Source organism: Otolemur garnettii, unplaced genomic scaffold, assembly GCF_000181295.1.
Source record: "Otolemur garnettii isolate 467f Iridium unplaced genomic scaffold, OtoGar3 scaffold00031, whole genome shotgun sequence".
Classification (NCBI taxonomy): Eukaryota; Metazoa; Chordata; class Mammalia; order Primates; family Galagidae; genus Otolemur; species Otolemur garnettii.
Window position 1 is genome coordinate 14,696,145 of NW_003852426.1, and position 15,710 is coordinate 14,711,854.

At 50.1% G+C, this 15,710-nt stretch overlaps 1 protein-coding gene across 1 annotated transcript in view; it reads left to right on the top strand.

Moving 5' to 3' along the window:
• Positions 1-3,017: 3,017 nt before the first annotated feature.
• Positions 3,018-15,710, top strand: part of CAPN11 (calpain 11) — a 13,270-nt gene continuing 577 nt past the window's right edge. The window contains exons 1-19 of the mRNA XM_023512896.1: positions 3,018-3,248; positions 3,613-3,682; positions 5,920-6,038; positions 6,798-6,931; positions 7,070-7,238; positions 8,672-8,755; positions 8,838-8,923; positions 9,178-9,252; positions 9,419-9,579; positions 9,815-9,993; positions 12,531-12,542; positions 12,842-13,053; positions 13,351-13,390; positions 13,487-13,552; positions 13,635-13,692; positions 13,818-13,882; positions 14,164-14,232; positions 15,039-15,117; positions 15,213-15,329. Coding sequence (XP_023368664.1) covers positions 3,021-3,248; positions 3,613-3,682; positions 5,920-6,038; positions 6,798-6,931; positions 7,070-7,238; positions 8,672-8,755; positions 8,838-8,923; positions 9,178-9,252; positions 9,419-9,579; positions 9,815-9,993; positions 12,531-12,542; positions 12,842-13,053; positions 13,351-13,390; positions 13,487-13,552; positions 13,635-13,692; positions 13,818-13,882; positions 14,164-14,232; positions 15,039-15,117; positions 15,213-15,329 — 2,023 coding nt within the window. The 5' untranslated portion in view covers positions 3,018-3,020. The remainder of the gene's footprint in view (positions 3,249-3,612; positions 3,683-5,919; positions 6,039-6,797; positions 6,932-7,069; positions 7,239-8,671; positions 8,756-8,837; positions 8,924-9,177; positions 9,253-9,418; positions 9,580-9,814; positions 9,994-12,530; positions 12,543-12,841; positions 13,054-13,350; positions 13,391-13,486; positions 13,553-13,634; positions 13,693-13,817; positions 13,883-14,163; positions 14,233-15,038; positions 15,118-15,212; positions 15,330-15,710) is intronic.

Below are 15,710 nucleotides of genomic sequence, written 5' to 3' on the forward strand. Positions count from 1 at the left end.
TATTCCCCAGATGGAGAAGCCAAGGCAGGGGGAAGATCAAGCAATGTGTGTATGAGGCGATGCTGTTAGGGGATGGTTGGCTTCCAAATCCACATACTTACACACTTACTGTACCTGTGATGTGGATTCACATCTGGGCTACCCCATCACAGGCAGTGCAGAGGAGGAAGAGGAGGACAAGAGAGAGGCTAAGGGAGCACAAGTGACAATTAATTGAGGGATATAGTGAAGGGAGGCTCTAGGAAGATCCCCACATCTCTGGCTTGGAAGAGGTGAGAGGAAGAAAATGAACTCAGTTTGGAATTGGAGATGCTGGGGTGGAGACTGGCAGGAGGGAATGAAGGAGACCGCTGTGGGGACCGTCTCTTCTGGGATGCAGGGCTTAGGAGAGCTGTTTGGATGGGCAAAGTCTCCCTTGGACTGCAACACTGACGAGGGGTAAGGGGATAGCTTTCTACCAGTGGTGGACCCAGGGCTGGAGGAGGCCTTGGGGACTGGCTTTATCCTACTGGCTAAATAATGTCCTGGAAGGTACCAAAAGAAGTAAGAGCTTCAAAACCTCACTCAAAGGAAGTTGATGTCGGCATGCGGCAGGGGCAGCATATGGGATGATTGGAGGAGGTCGTTAAGAGGCCATTTGGGATCTAATGGGTATCTAGAGGCCCTGGCCTAAAACAGCAATGGTGGCAATGGGAAACTAGGGTCCCATGATGTGACTTCCTGTGAAGGACTCAGTGACTGTTCAGATGTGGAACACAGGTATGTTGGGAACTTGATGGACTGGGAAGACATGGAGTCATTACTGGACCTAGAGAAGTCCTGAGAAGGCACTTGTTGGTCAGAGGAATGGGTTTTCTGTTCAGGGCAGTGATGAGAGAAGGAGGGGTGTCGAGAGATAAGCCCAGCAACAGATGGCCTGGGGATGCCCTTACTTAACGAAGATGGTGCTGGCTCAGCTAGCCTTGGGCAAATGAGAAGCACTTCCCCTCAGGAGGCAGTCTGGGGTCTGAATCAGATTCCATTCCTCCCCTGACACATACTCTGTGACACTGGGCAAGCTACTTAAGCCCTGGGCCTCTGCTCCCTTTTCTGGTCACCTGGGTATTGCAGGTACCTATCTCATGGGGCTGGTGGCCTAGCACAGAGCAGACCCTCGTACTGTTAGCTTTGCTGTCACAACTGGTCTCCTTGTTCTGTTTACTCAAGGCAAGAAGGATAACTAAGACACCCCTCCCTTCCCTTTGGGAAACCACCTCCTCTGTGGCCTCCATTGGGATCTCACCTCTAAATAATGCCAGGACCCTCCTACCCCTGTCTGCAGCTGCCCCTTTCCTTTCCTCATTCTGACTCTTTCCCACGAACTCTGGCCCCAGTCTGTTTAACTTGGACCATATCTTCCTCCCTTCCCTCAATCTCTTTCTTGCTCTAGGATAGGGAGAGAGAGAACTTGGGAGACTGAGAGGGGATAGGCCTCCAGGGTGCATGTGCCCAAAGCACAGATTCCAGCTCTGTGGCCTCCTCTTCCTCTTCCCTCACTCTCAGGGAGAGTCAGCCTCATGTGTACAGATGGGTGAGGCAATCCTCAGGAAGGCATGTAAGAAGGTTGCAGTCCTCCTGGGGTAGCAGTATGGACAGAGTTCTGGGTCCCCAGCTACCTGGTGGGCTCAGGTTCTACCAGCCAGCATAACTTTTACTCAGAGAATCACCTGCCCCCACCTGCCATTCCCTAACCCATCCCACCCCATCCCCAGCACCCTCTTCCCCCTGCTCTTATGCCCTCTACACGCTGTTATTTCTACTCTCTCCAAAAGGCAGTGAGTGTCTTGAAGCCATTTCTTTAACAGCTGCGTCAAAATGTAATTCCCACGCCATACAATTCACCCATTTAAAGTATCGATTTAATAGCTTTTAGTATATGCACAGAGTTTGCACAGAGTTATGCATCCATCACCACAATCAATTGTAGATCATTCTGGATCACTTAGATCATACTCTTTAGCCATCAACCTCCAATTCCCCATTCCCCTGAGCCCTAGGCAACCGCTAATCTCCTTTCTGTCTCTATACAGATTTGCCTATTTCAGAGATCTTATTTAAATGGAATCATATAATATGGGGTTCTTTGTGACTGGCTTTTTTCACTTAGCATATTCTTTTTTTTTTTTTTTTTAACAGAGTCTCACTTTCTTGCCCCAGGTAGAGTGCTATGGCATCATAGCTCACAGTAACCTCAAACTCTTGGGCTCAAGAGTGGAACTTGCCTCCTAAGTAGCTGGAACTACAGGCAACTGCCACAACGCCTGGTTATTTTTTATTTTTTTTAATTTATTTATTTATTTATTTTTTTTTTTGAGACAGAGCCTCCAGCTGTCCCCCTGGGTAGAGTGCTGTGGCATTACAGCTCACAGCAACCTCCAACTCCTGGGCTCAAGCGAGTCTCCTGCCTCCGCCTCCCAAGTAGCTGGGACCATAGGTGCCCGCCACAACACCTGGCTATTTTTTGGTTGCAGCCATCATTGTTGTTTGGCAGGCCCGGGCTGGATTCGAACCCACCACCTTAGGTGTACATGGCTGGCGCCTTAGCCACTTGAGCCACAGGCACCGAGCCCACTTAGCATATTCTTAAGGCTCATCCATGTTGTAACATGCAACATACTTTGTGTTGTTGAATGTTATTCCCACAGTTTTAACTCTTTTAAGGAGCTGCCAGACTATTTTCTCAAGTGGCCACACCATTTTCATGCAGCAGTATATGAGGATTACAATTTCTTCACATCTTTTCCAACACTTGTTATTATCTATCTTATTGTTATAGCCATCTTAGTGGGTGTGGAGTGCTATATCACTGTGGCCTTGATTTTTATTTCCACGGACATTTCCCTGACTGATGACGTTGAGTACTTTTTCAGGTGATTACTAGTCACTTGTATGTGTTCTGAGAAATACTGATCCCATTTTTAATTGGATTATTTATCTTTTTCTTATTATTAGCGGAGTTCACTTTGACCATACAAAAGGGAATGGTGGTTCACATACACAACAGTCGACTCAAGGCCAGTGGTGTGGGCCAACACCATAATGCGTGCAACTATGGCGACCAGAACTTTAAGAAGCTTCACGAAGTCTGTCTGAAGAACGGGCAGCTGTTTGAGGACCCCTTATTCCCTGCCAGCCCCAGTTCACTGGGCTTCAAGGAACTAGGCCCCACCTCCAAAAATGGTCAAGACATTTCCTGGCAGCGGCCCAAGGTGGGCACTAGATTGGGCGGTGTGGGTGAAGTGGGTCTGTAATAACTCCAGGTCAGTTTTGTAATATCCAATCCGCTCCCAACCTATCCTGACCCTAGCACAAGTCTCCACCTCCATGGGAGGAGTGCAGGGTGGGCTGTTCTAAACTAGCTGAAGCCAAGCATCCCAGCTAATCCTTCAGAAATCACTCAACCAATCTTTGCTATCACAGCATCTAGTTTTGCCACACTGGTCCTGCACCCTCTCGCTTTTCCCTTATCTGTTCCCCCAGAAATTCGAGGTGAGCATCCTTCTCCAGTAAAGGTGGGAGGGAGGCAGGGACGGTGTGTCCAGGCTCCCTGAAACCTTTATTCTTTCACTGCAGGAAATCACCAAGAACCCTTGCTTCTTTGCAAATGGAATCTCTCCAACAGACATCTGTCAGGGGATACTTGGTGAGTGGGGTGCAAGAAAATGGTCTCTACTGTGAGGAGGTGTGCATCTGGGAGGAGGGCTAGGGAAAGGGTGCAGGGTATCTTTTTTTTTTCTTTTTTTTTTTTGAGATAGGGTCGCCCAGGCTAGATTGCAGTGACATCACCATAACTCACAGCAACCTCCAACTCCTGGCTTCAAGAGATCCTCTGGGATGTTCTAAGGCTGGAAAACAGGAACCCCCATGGTTCAGACAACCTGAATCGGCACCCTCCCTGCCCTTCCCAAGTCTAGATGTGTCCCCTGCCCCCCACTTGCTGGAGTCTAGGTCTGAGTGTGAGCTGGAGGGATATATTGGCTATTTGTAGTTATAAGACTTAGTGACTAAAGTCACAACAAACATTTCTTTTCTTTTTCTTTTTCTTTTTTTTTCTTTACATGGAGTTTCACTTTGTTGCCCTGGGTAGAGCTCCATGGCATCATGGTAGCTCATAGCAACCTCAAACTCTTGGGCTTAAGTGATCATTTTGCCTCAGTCTCCTGAGTAGTGGAGACTATAGGCACCCATCAATGCCCAGCTAATTTTTTTTTCTATTTTTAGTAGAGATGGGGTCTCTCTCTTGCTCAGGTTGGTCTTAAAGTCCCAACCTCAAAAAATCCACCCGCATTGACCTCCCACAGTGCTAGATTACAGATGTGAGCCCCTACACCCCATCACAACAAACATTTCTTGTCTCACAGTATTTGTGGGTCAAGAATTCAGAGGCAGCATAGTCTGGTTCAGCATCTCTGAGGAGGTTGCATAAGAGATGTCAGCTGGAGCTATGGTCATCTGGAGGTGTGACTGGGGTTGATGGATCTGCTCCCAGGACATATTCACGCAGCAGGAGGCCTCAGTCCTTGCCATAGACTTCCCTGTAGGGCTGCTTGAGTGTCTACACAACATGGGAGCTGGCTCCTGCAAAGTGAATGAGAGGACAAGGAGGAAGCCATGATGTCTTTTATGACCCAGTCTCAGGAGTCACACACCATAACTTCTACCATATTATATTTAAAGAAGCAAGCACTGAATCTGGCCCTTACTCAAGGGGGAGAGAATTAGGCCCATCTTTCTAATTGGAGGATGGTAAAAGAATTTGTGGACTTATTTTGAAACCACTACTGGTGCTAAAACCTGCTTAGTCCAGCCTATCAAATAGGGGAGCCATAGGGTCCCCTCAACCCATTCTCCGGCAAATGCCTGTAGATAGTCCCAGGACAGATCTTCCTCCCTGAACCTGGTCCTGTTTCATGGTTTTCTGCAAACCTCTCATTACCTCTTTATGGAGAAGTCCGGGATGGACTTCTTCTAGGACTGAATTCTGTCCTCCTTAGGGCCAAGAAATGGCAAAGTGTGGGCAGGGCCAAAGGGGCAGGGGACCTCATGCCCCAGGGCTGTTTCTGTGGCTCACTGGGCTGGAGAACACTGAGCTCTGGGAGGGGAGAACTGGCTTCTCCTCAGGCACCCTAAGGGTAATGGGGATTGCATCCTCACCCTTCCTTTCCCACCCTCTGCCTTCCCAGGCAGCCAGGAGGCCACTTGGTAGTCACAGGAGTCTCCCAGTGCCCTCAACCTCAGCATGGTCTGGGATGCCCACTACCCTGGCCTGTGGCATCACCCAGAGAGGGCTGAGACACCCAGGTAAATGGCAGTGGATGACTTCTGGTGGTCTTTTCTCATAGGCTAGGGACACTGCCCCTGAGCTCTCATCCATGCCAGCTCCAGGGACCTCGCTGGGGTGTAGACTGAGCTCAGGGTCTCCAATATAATGTGGGTGATAATGACAGAGAGATGTCTTGGGACTTTCATGGCCATACCAGCATATACCAGTGTGGGAAAGTGACTGGATTTGCTCAAGGGATGGGAGAGTACCAGCTCTCTCCCAAAGAAAGCAGGTTCCAGGATGGGGAGCAAGACCCTGAGGCCCAAAATACCCCTCTCCCTGAACTCCAAAAAAGCAAAAGCATGTGACTGTAATTTGGGAATCTCTCTGCAATAGAAACAGCACAGGAATGCACCTCCCCAGAGCTCTGCCCTCTGGCTTTCCCTGTTTGCCTCTTTCCTGAACACTCCTTAAGGAAGGCTGAGTGCAGGTGCATCTCTTCTGGGGGGCCAGAGCGAAGTCCAAGGCCAGGCTCCTGTTCCTCTAGCACTTGGATTATGGGCCTCACCCACAGAGATGGGGTACTCAAGGGGGCAACCCCCTGCCTGTCTTTCCAGGAGATTGCTGGCTGCTGGCTGCCATCGGCTCCCTTACCACATGCCCCAGACTGCTGTACCGTGTGGTGCCCAAGGAGCAGAGCTTCGAAAAAGACTATGCTGGCATCTTCCATTTCCAGGTGAAGAGGAATCTGATAGCCAGAGTGCTTTGTAGTGTGTCTGTGTGTGCATGTGCCTGTGTGTGTGAACAAGTGGGAGGGAGAGAGAAAAAGAACTTCATTTGTGCTTTGAAGCTTACCTTTTGTCTTTTGAAAAACAGCATTTATTGGGGGTGGGGCCTGTCTAATTATAATATTAGAGAAATATCTGCTCACCAAGGAAACAATGTAAGCTAATTCTTTTTATTTATTTATTTTTTTCTTTTTGCAGTTCCTGGCTGGCGCCAGGTTTGAACCTGCCACCTGCAGTATATGGGGCCAGTGCCCTACTCCTTTGAGCCATAGACGCTGCCCTAAGCTAATTCTTTTAAGCCCAAAAAGAAAATAACTGTGGCCTTTCTGGGAATCACGCAAGTTTTTAAGACCTCAGAGATCCCAGAGTCTTAACTAACGGGTTGGGTTAGGAAATGGGTTAAGAAATGGGTTGGGTCACCCCACAGGCCACAGCAGAGCCTGGAGAGGAGGCTAGGTGTTGAGGTTCAGGCTTTTTGCTGCTTTCTTCTTACTACTCAACCACTCTAGGAGGGAATGGGACCTTTGACACTGGGTGTGTTGTTGGCCTGGCCACCAGGAGGCGCTTGGACAACAAGGTTGGACAGCAAGGGGGTGCGCTTGGACAGCAAGGGGGGTGTGCATCGTGTGAGCACATGTATGAGTTTATGTGTGTGGCGGGGGCAGACAGATGCCCTTGCCCCACTGAGGCACCCTTGCTGCCCACAGATTTGGCAGTTTGGGCAGTGGGTGGACGTAGTGGTGGATGACCGGCTGCCCACCAAGAATAACAAGCTGGTGTTCCTACACTCACCTGAGCACTCTGAGTTCTGGGGTGCCCTGCTGGAGAAAGCATATGCCAAGTGAGTCCTGGGAGCCAAGGACAGCTGGAATCAGGGGAAGAGGTGGGGGGCAGGCAGGACACATCTTCACCGTACCCTCTGCTGTCCATGCTTGTGCCTCCATCACAAGCCCAAACAATGGTCCCTCTGTGCCCACAGGTTGAGCGGGTCCTATGAAGCACTGTCTGGGGGCAGCACAATGGAGGGCTTTGAGGACTTCACCGGGGGTGTGGCCCAGAACTTCCAGCTCCAGAGCCCCCCTCAAGACCTGCTGAGGCTCCTTAGAAAGGCTATGGCTCGATCCTCCCTCATGGGTTGCTCCATCGAAGTAAGCCAAGCATGATCTTGCCTCAGGGCTTCTGCACCTGCTGTTGCATTTTCCCCAGAAGGCTCCTGCATGCTCGCATGCTAGCTCCTTGTCCCTCCCGTCACAATTCTACTGTTCCCTCCTGAGACCAGCCTTCCCTGCCTCCCAGTCTAAAGTAGCCACCCCCGCCTCTTTTCTTTTCTTTCTTACTTAGTTTTGATTTTCTCCTCAACATTTATCATGACCTGAAGTTATCTGGGGTATCTATGTATCTAAGCCCATCGTCTCCAGACCATTTACATTCTATGAGGACAGTGACCTTATTCGTCTCATTCACTGCTAGACCATACATGTTAGGAAGGAACCTAGCATCCAATAGGCACCCAACGAATGTTTGTTTTTTTTGGTTTGTTTGTTTTGTTTTGAGACAGTCTTACTATGTCGCTCTCAGTAGAGTGCTATGGCGTCACAGATCACAGCAACCTCAAACTCTTGGGCTCAAGTGCTTCTCTTGCTTCAGCCTCCCTTGTAGCTGAGACTACAGGCGCTTGCCACAAAGCTCAGCTATTTTTGTTTGTTTAGCAGGCTGGGGTGGGGTTTGAACCCACCAGCCCCAGTGCATGTGGCTGGCTCCTTAACCACTGAGCTACTGGTGCCGAGCCGGCAAATGTTTGTTTAAATAAATAAATGAACCTATAGTGCTACCATATGACCCAGCAATTGCATTCTTGGGCATTTACCCCAGAGAAATGAAGACTTGTGCCCCCAGAATGCCTGTGCACAAATGTTTATAGCTACTTTATTCATAATGGCCAAAAATGGGAAACAACCTAGGTGTCTAGCTGTGGTGATTACCTATCGTGGAGTAATACTCAGCAATAAAAAGGAATGAACTGTTGATATGTGCAAGAACTAGGATGGCTCTCAAGGGAATTATTCTGAATGATGAAAAACCCGATCACAAAATGATTCCATTTATGTGACTTGAAATGACAAAATAATAGAGATGGAGAACAGATTTTTGGTTGTCGGGAGGTAGGGGAGGGGAATAGTGAGGAGTAGTGGTTATAACAGGGCAACACAAGGAAGAATGCTTGTGGTTACCGAAATGACCTAGGTCTTTACTGTGTAGGTTGTTACCCAAGACTACACATGTAATGAAACTGCATAGAATACACACAAGTGAGCACCAGTAAAACTAGGGCAATCTGTATAAAGCTGGGGGGGGCACGTTATCCATATCAGCTTCCTGGTTTCGATACTGTACCATAGTTTTGTCAGATGTTAACTTCCGGGAGAAACTTGGCACAACTGCATGTGAGCCCACAATTATTTCAAAATAACTGTAATAGTTTTTTAGAAAAAAGAAAAAAAGACCTTCAGAGTTCACATCTTCATGTGCTCCTGTCCCTCTGATCAGACCTTGAAAGCCTGCCCTTCCTTCTGCTCTATAGATCGCCAACGACACTGAGTTGGAATCAATGACCCAGAAGAAGCTGGTTAGAGGCCATGCTTACTCAGTGACTGGCCTTCATGATGTAAGTTCTGACAGCTCAATGCCCTAGCCTGAGGGTCACGACCCCTTGACCCCATGCCCTGACCTATAACCCCCTCCCCCAGGTCACCTACAGAGGCAAGATGGAAACACTGATTCGGGTCCGGAATCCCTGGGGTCGGATTGAGTGGACCGGAGCATGGAGTGACAAGTGGGTCTCCTTGACCTAGGTAGGAGAGGAGTGGGCCAGAAACACAACAGACTCCTTGAGCAAGGCAGTGCTATGGGGAGACTGAGGGTGTCTGGTCTGTGAAGACAGTGCACCAGGGCAGCCCTCCGTCTAGATTCTCCATCTAGCTCAGGACCTCAGTGGGCAACCATTCAGGGCCAAGGGAGTCTCACGGGGAGGAAAGAGGTGTCCCTGACCCCTCATCCCTCTCCTTCCTTGACCTGTCTCTATTCCAGCTCTAGGGAGTGGGAAGAGGTGGCCCGAGACATTGAGATAAAGCTGCTGCACAAGAAGGAGGATGGGGAGTTCTGGTCAGTGTGGCTTGAGTGGGCTTCCTACTCCCCCCATGCCCCACTCTTCCTCTCCCATCACCCTCCCCACTGTGTCTCAGATGGGGAAGTTCTGGGGGACTTTCATGGGCAGAGGCCTGCAGGCACGACTGTGCTGCTGACAGGCTCTAACCCCACCCCACCACAGGATGTCCTACGAAGATTTCCTGAGCAACTTCTCTCTCCTGGAGGTCTGCAACCTCACACCTGACGCGCTGTCTGGGGACAGCAAGAGCTATTGGCACACAACCTACTTTGAGGGCCGCTGGCGCAGAGGCAGCACCGCGGGGGGCTGCAGGAACCACCCCAGTGGGTGCAGGGGTCCAGGGGGACCGAGAGCATGAGAGGGACCACAGACTCACCACAAAACCAGGCTGGGGGCAGACGGTCACGGGGATCAGGGTGCATGAGGTCAGGGGTCATTCAGATCCCATTGCCTACTGCGGAGGGACAGACCTGTGGCTAGGGAAACCTGGTCCACCCTGGGAAGGGTGTTGTCCCGGACTTTCCCCAGCATAATCATCCTGACTTGCTTTCTTCACAGGTACCTTCTGGACCAACCCCCAGTTTAAGATCTTTCTCCCTGAGGAGGACGACCCAGATGATGACTTAGAGGACAATCCAGTCGTCTGCACCTGCCTGGTGGCCCTGATGCAGAAGAACTGGCGGCATGCAAAGCCTGAGGGGGCCCAGCTGCAGAGCATTGGCTTTGTCATCTTCACGGTGGGCACCTGGCTTACCAGGCCACTCTCACTCCCTCATCTGGTCTCTTCCCCTTTACAATCCTTGCTCACAAGGGCCACTGCCCAGCTGGGAATGGGACACATGTCAGCAGGCTCCATAGCCCTGACCCTTGAGTGGTACTTTGTGCTTTTGTTTTTTTTTCCTTTCGTTCTTGAAACAGGGTCTCACTTTTTTGCCCAAGTTAGAGTGCAGTAGTGTCATCATAGTTCACAGCAACCTCAGACTCCTGGGCTCAAGTGATCCTCTTGCCTCAGCCACCCAAGTAGCTGGGACTACAGGCATGTGCCACCATGTCTGGCTAATTTTAAAAAGTTTCATTGAGCTGGGTCTCACTATGTGGCCAGGATGGTCTTGAACTCTTGGCCTCACATCATCCTCCCACCTCAACCTCGCAAAGTGCTAGGATTAGAGGCATGAGCAACAGTGCCAAGACGATTGTGCTTTGTGCTTTTTGGGACAGGGCCAGCAGTTTTCCTTTCCCAGAGTTTTTCATCTGTTACACTTAGCTGACACACTTCTTTGTGCCAGACATTGTTCCAAAGGCCTTAGGAATACTGACGCCTTTGAGGAAGAGGAAGGAGCTTGAGGGCAAGAGAGGTGAGGCCACTTACCCAAGCTCATACTTCCGAAGGTTAAAGGTCTCCTAATTCCCAGAAACTCTGAGACTTCTCCAAATTCCCCTGAAAGTGTCCCCTCAGCCATCCCACCACCAGCACTCATTCCAGGAGCAAAAAGAAATTCCTGATCAGGGCGGTGCCTATGGCTCAAAGGAGTAGGGCGCTGACCCCATATGCCAGAGGTGGCAGGTCAAACCCAGCCTCGGCCAAAAACTGCAAAAAAAAAAAAAGAAAGAAAGAAATTCCTGATCAGCCAGCATATGATACTCATGCCTATAATACTAGCACTCTGGGAGGCAAAGGCAAAAGGATCGCTTGAGCCCAGGAGTTTGAGGTTGCTGTGAGCTAGGCTGACCCCAGGGCACTCTAGTCTGGGGCAGCAAAGTAAGACTCTTAAGAAAAAAAAAATCCCTGAGAAGCATTTCCCATGCCAAACTATGCTTTGCAAAATTCTAGAAATGGCCACTTGTTCATCCACTTACATTCGCTTATATAAACAAGTATTTTATGGCACACCACTGTATGCCAGGCTCCTGTCCAGACTCCAAGAGTTCAATGATGAGCAAAAACAGACACAAGCCTTGCTTTCCTCCTGGGCCATGAGTTCACCAGGCCTAGGAGTAACATGCCTCAAGACAACAATTTTTTTTTTTTTGAGACAGAGCCTCAAGCTGTCCCCCTGGGTAGAGTGCTGTGGCATCACAGCTCACAGCAACCTCCAACTCTGGGCTCAAGTGAGTCTCCTGCCTCAGCCTCCCAAGTAGCTGGGACCACAGGCGCCCACCACAACACCTGGCTATTTTTTGGTTGCAGCCGTCATTGTTGTTTGGCCGCCGGGCTGGATTCGAACCTGCCACCTTAGGTGTATGTGGCTGGCACCTTAGCCACTTGAGGCACAGGCACTGAGCCAAGACAACATTTTCAAAGTTAAATAAGGCCAGGAAAGGCTGTCCTCTAGCCGGAGCTCCACAGTGCACACGAGGTATATTAAAGATGCTGACAATCCATCCCTGCAATAGAGTGAACTATTTCACTTGGTTTAACTTATCTTTTTACAAACTTATTTGTCCTCAAATCCTCAGCTTCAATAATCCCTTATTGACTCCCTATAAGATATGAGTGTCCCATGGAAAAGCATCCTGGAAAATGGTCTCCTAGAGTTCCATTTCAGCTCTCTCATTTTTTAGTAGGTGGGAGGAGGCAATCTCCTCCCTCTTTGGGATTCTGTTCCCTTTTCCTTATTTATTTATTTTTAATTTTTATTTATTTATTTATTTATTTTTGAGAAAGAGGCTCACTCTTTTGCCCTGGGGCTGAGTGCCAGGGCGTCATCATAGCTCATAGCAACACAGCAACCTCAAACTCCTTGGCTCAAGTGATCCTCATGTCTCAGCTTCCCAACTAGCTGGGACTATAGCCCCCTGCCACAAGGCCTGGCTAACTTTTCTATTTTTAGTGAAGATGAGGTCTTGCTCTTGCTCAGGCTGGTCTTGAACTCCTAAGCTCAAGCAATCGCCCATCTCAGTTTCCCAAAATGTTGGGATTATAGGCATAAGCCACCGAGGCCCAGCCTCTGTTTTCATTTGTTAACTTGCAGTGATAAAAATAGAGCCCAGAATGTGTAAACTGTATTTCACTATCCAAAGCTGAGAGATCCTATTTTTCTTTTTTTGGTGAAGGCAAGGTCTTGCTATGTTGTCTTGAACTCCTGGCTTCAAGCAATCCTCCCACCTTGGCTTTTCAAAGTGCTGGGTTTACAGACATGAGCCACCATGTCCAGCCTGATGGATTATTCATGCCAGGGCCCATGCTTCACCCCACCACCAGTGTCTCAGTGCCCTTAATAACTCTCCCCCACACACTCTAGAGGTCTGATCCTCCTCTCTCTTCCCTTCCCAGGTCCCAAAGGAGGTATAGAAGATGAAGGCATGGGGCTTGTTCCTGGGCAGGGACCCACCCTACCCCTGGCTGCATGTGAATTGGCAAGGGGTGGGATTTGGTAAAAGGTTCTGGGGGGCATGCTTTAGGATTCCAGCCCCTTTGGGACCTGGTAGGGGACTGGGAAAGGTTATATATCGAGGTTGCCTGCCACTTGAGTGGAGTCCAGGCCAGTTGCTGGAGATACTTACCCCCAACCCTGCCCACCCTTTGGGAGGCCTCTTTGCCTGACCACCCAAGCCAGTCCTGTACCCACCTCCAAGTACATATAGTTTCAGAACATTCAGGATGTCCACTTGAAGAGGGACTTCTTCGTGAAGTACCAGGACCTCGGCTTTTCAGAGATGTTTGCCAACTCGAGGGAGGTAAGCAACCAACTGCGGCTGCCACCGGGGGAATATATCATTATTCCCTCCACCTTCGAGCCACACAAAGATGCTGACTTCCTTCTTCGGATCTTCACAGAGAAGCACAGCGAGTCCTGGTAAGGGGTCATACCTCACTGCATCGGGGCCCCAACCCAAGAGCTATAGGATGTCAAGCTCAGGAAGCTATCATCTGGTCCTCTCCTCCTTTATCCCTATTTTACAGTCAGGAAAACTAAGGCATGAGGTGAGATCTCAGTTAGTTGCAGAACCAGAACTAGAACTAGAACCCAGATTCCATGGAGGTGTTCCATGTTGCTTCAGATACATGACACAACCTCCCCTGGACCACCCCACCAAAACCCCCATCTCCCTGACCCCTGGTAACCCCCAAGCCTTTGATCGCTTTTGCCCAGGGAACTGGATGAAGTCAACTATGCTGAGCAGCTCCAAGAGGTGAGGGGAGGTTGTGGGCTTTGGGGTGGGAAGGAAGCGTCAGGGGGGTATGAAGGCATCTTCTGGACTGGTCCTTCTCTGCACCCTTCCCCCCAGGAGGAACCCTCTGAGAAAGAAATGGACAAGGAATTCATACATTTGTTTGAGATAGTGGCAGGAGAGGTTAGTGGGCCACGGCTGAGGACTGACGGGGGTGGATGCAGGGCCAAGGGGCCAGTGCGCGGCTCACGGAACCCCCTCCTAGGGCAAGGAGCTAGGTGTATTTCAACTGCGGAGGCTGCTCAACAAGATGGTCTCCAAACGTGAGTCTTCTACCCCAACACCCGCAGCCCCTCCCAGACGCCATGCCCATCTCCATCATTCCCTACGTTCCCCACGATACCCTGTTCACTCTGTCTCCTGCTTCTCCCTCTTCCCTTCCTCACAGTCAAAAGCATCAGGAGCCAGGACTTTGGCGTGGATGCTTGCCGCTGCATGATCAACACCATGGATGTATCTTCTTCCTATTCAGTGGGCAGTCCTGCCTGGGACCCTTCCACCCAAGCCCCTGATCCCCAGCCTGCCCTCTGAGCCACCCCTGGCCAGCCATGCCCTCTTCCTGGTGGGGATTAGGCTCTGGGTGACAGAAGATGCCAATTTTCCCAGTTGTTAATCAATGGGAACACCAGGTCTTAGTGAGGGCTCACCCCTCAGTGAGCCCCTGCCTCCCTGCCTCCCTGCCTCCAAGTACACCCTCTCCACTCCCTTTTCTGCTATCCCTGACTACTTCCCAGAAAGACGGCTCTGGCAAGCTGGGACTTCTAGAGTTCCAGGTGCTGTGGAAAAAAATCAAGAAATGGACGGTAAAGGGCCCTGAGGGGTAGGAGGGCTTTGAAAAAACAAATAAATAAATAAAGATTTAAAGGGCAGCGCCTCTGGCTCAAAGGAGTAGGGCGCCGGCCCCATATGCTGAAGGTGGCGGGTTCAAACCCACCCTGGCCAAAAAAAAAAAAAAAAAAAAAGGAGAGCTTTCAGAAAAATGGGAGGAATAAGGGGGCAGCTAGAACTGAACCCCCAACTACACACACATGCAGGAAAGAGGTCTGTTGGGGTGTTGGTATATTAGCTAATCAAAATATTTAATAACCAGGCTCGGAACCCATCGCACAGTGGTTATAGCGCCAGCCACATACACCAAGGGTGGTGGGTGTGAACCTGGCCCGGGCCAGCTAATCAACTGTAACAAAAAAATAGCTGGGCCTTGTGGCAGGTGCCTGTAGTCCCAGTTACTTGGGAGGCTGAGGCAAGAGAATTGCTTAAGCCCAAGAGTTGGAGGTTGTTGTGAGCTGTGACACCATGGCACTCTACTGAGGGCAACACAGTAAGACTCTGTCTCAAAAAAAAAAAAAAATTAATAACCGGCACAGCCCAGATATCAACCAGTCATGAAGGATGCAGGCAGAGAGCACTGGGCAGGGTATGAGAGGCTCCCCGCTGTGCTTGGACTGAACCTTCAGTCACCTGATGATAGCATTTTTGGGAGCCCCATGGGCTGTGGGAAGGGGTATGAGGTCTTGGGCAGCTGCTGTGAACCAACCATATTAAAGTATTTCATTAGTTCAACCACCATGCCATGCACATGGCCTACTACACCTGTCTGTCTATTCAGGACATCTTCAGAGAATGTGACCTGGACCACTCAGGAACCTTGAACTCTTACGAGATGTGGTTGGCTATTGATAAAGCAGGTGGCCAGGGTTCAGGAGAGAGTTTGGGGGCAGGGAAGAGGGTGGCATTGGCCAGAGGGCTGGGTTTTTCCCCTCCCCACTTTTCTGTCTCCCAGGCATCAAGGTGAACAACAAGGTGCTGCAGGTACTGGTGGCCAGGTATGCAGATGATGACATGATCATAAAGTTTGACAGCTTCATTACCTGTTTCCTGAGGCTAAAGGCCATGTTCAGTGAGTTAGTGACCTGCCCACTCCCCAGCCTAAGCAATGCACCTCTGGCCCTCTTCCACACACCACCCTGAGGAGCTGCTCCTCCCCCTCCCAGGGCACAGACAATGGGGTTCACATCCCAGCTCCACCACTTGCTGGTGCTGCGACTTGAGCAAGTCACTATCTCTCTGTACCTCTATTCCCACATCTATAAAATGTGGATAGTAACAGTACTGACCTCATAGGATTGAGGTGCAGATTAAATGATTGGTCCATGGAAAGCACTCAGAGCTGAGGCTGTCACTTGCTTCTCCTAGCAAGACTATATGAGCTGGCCTGGCGCCTGTGGCTCAACTGGCTAAGGCTCTAGCCACATACACCTGAGCTGGCAGGTTTGAATCC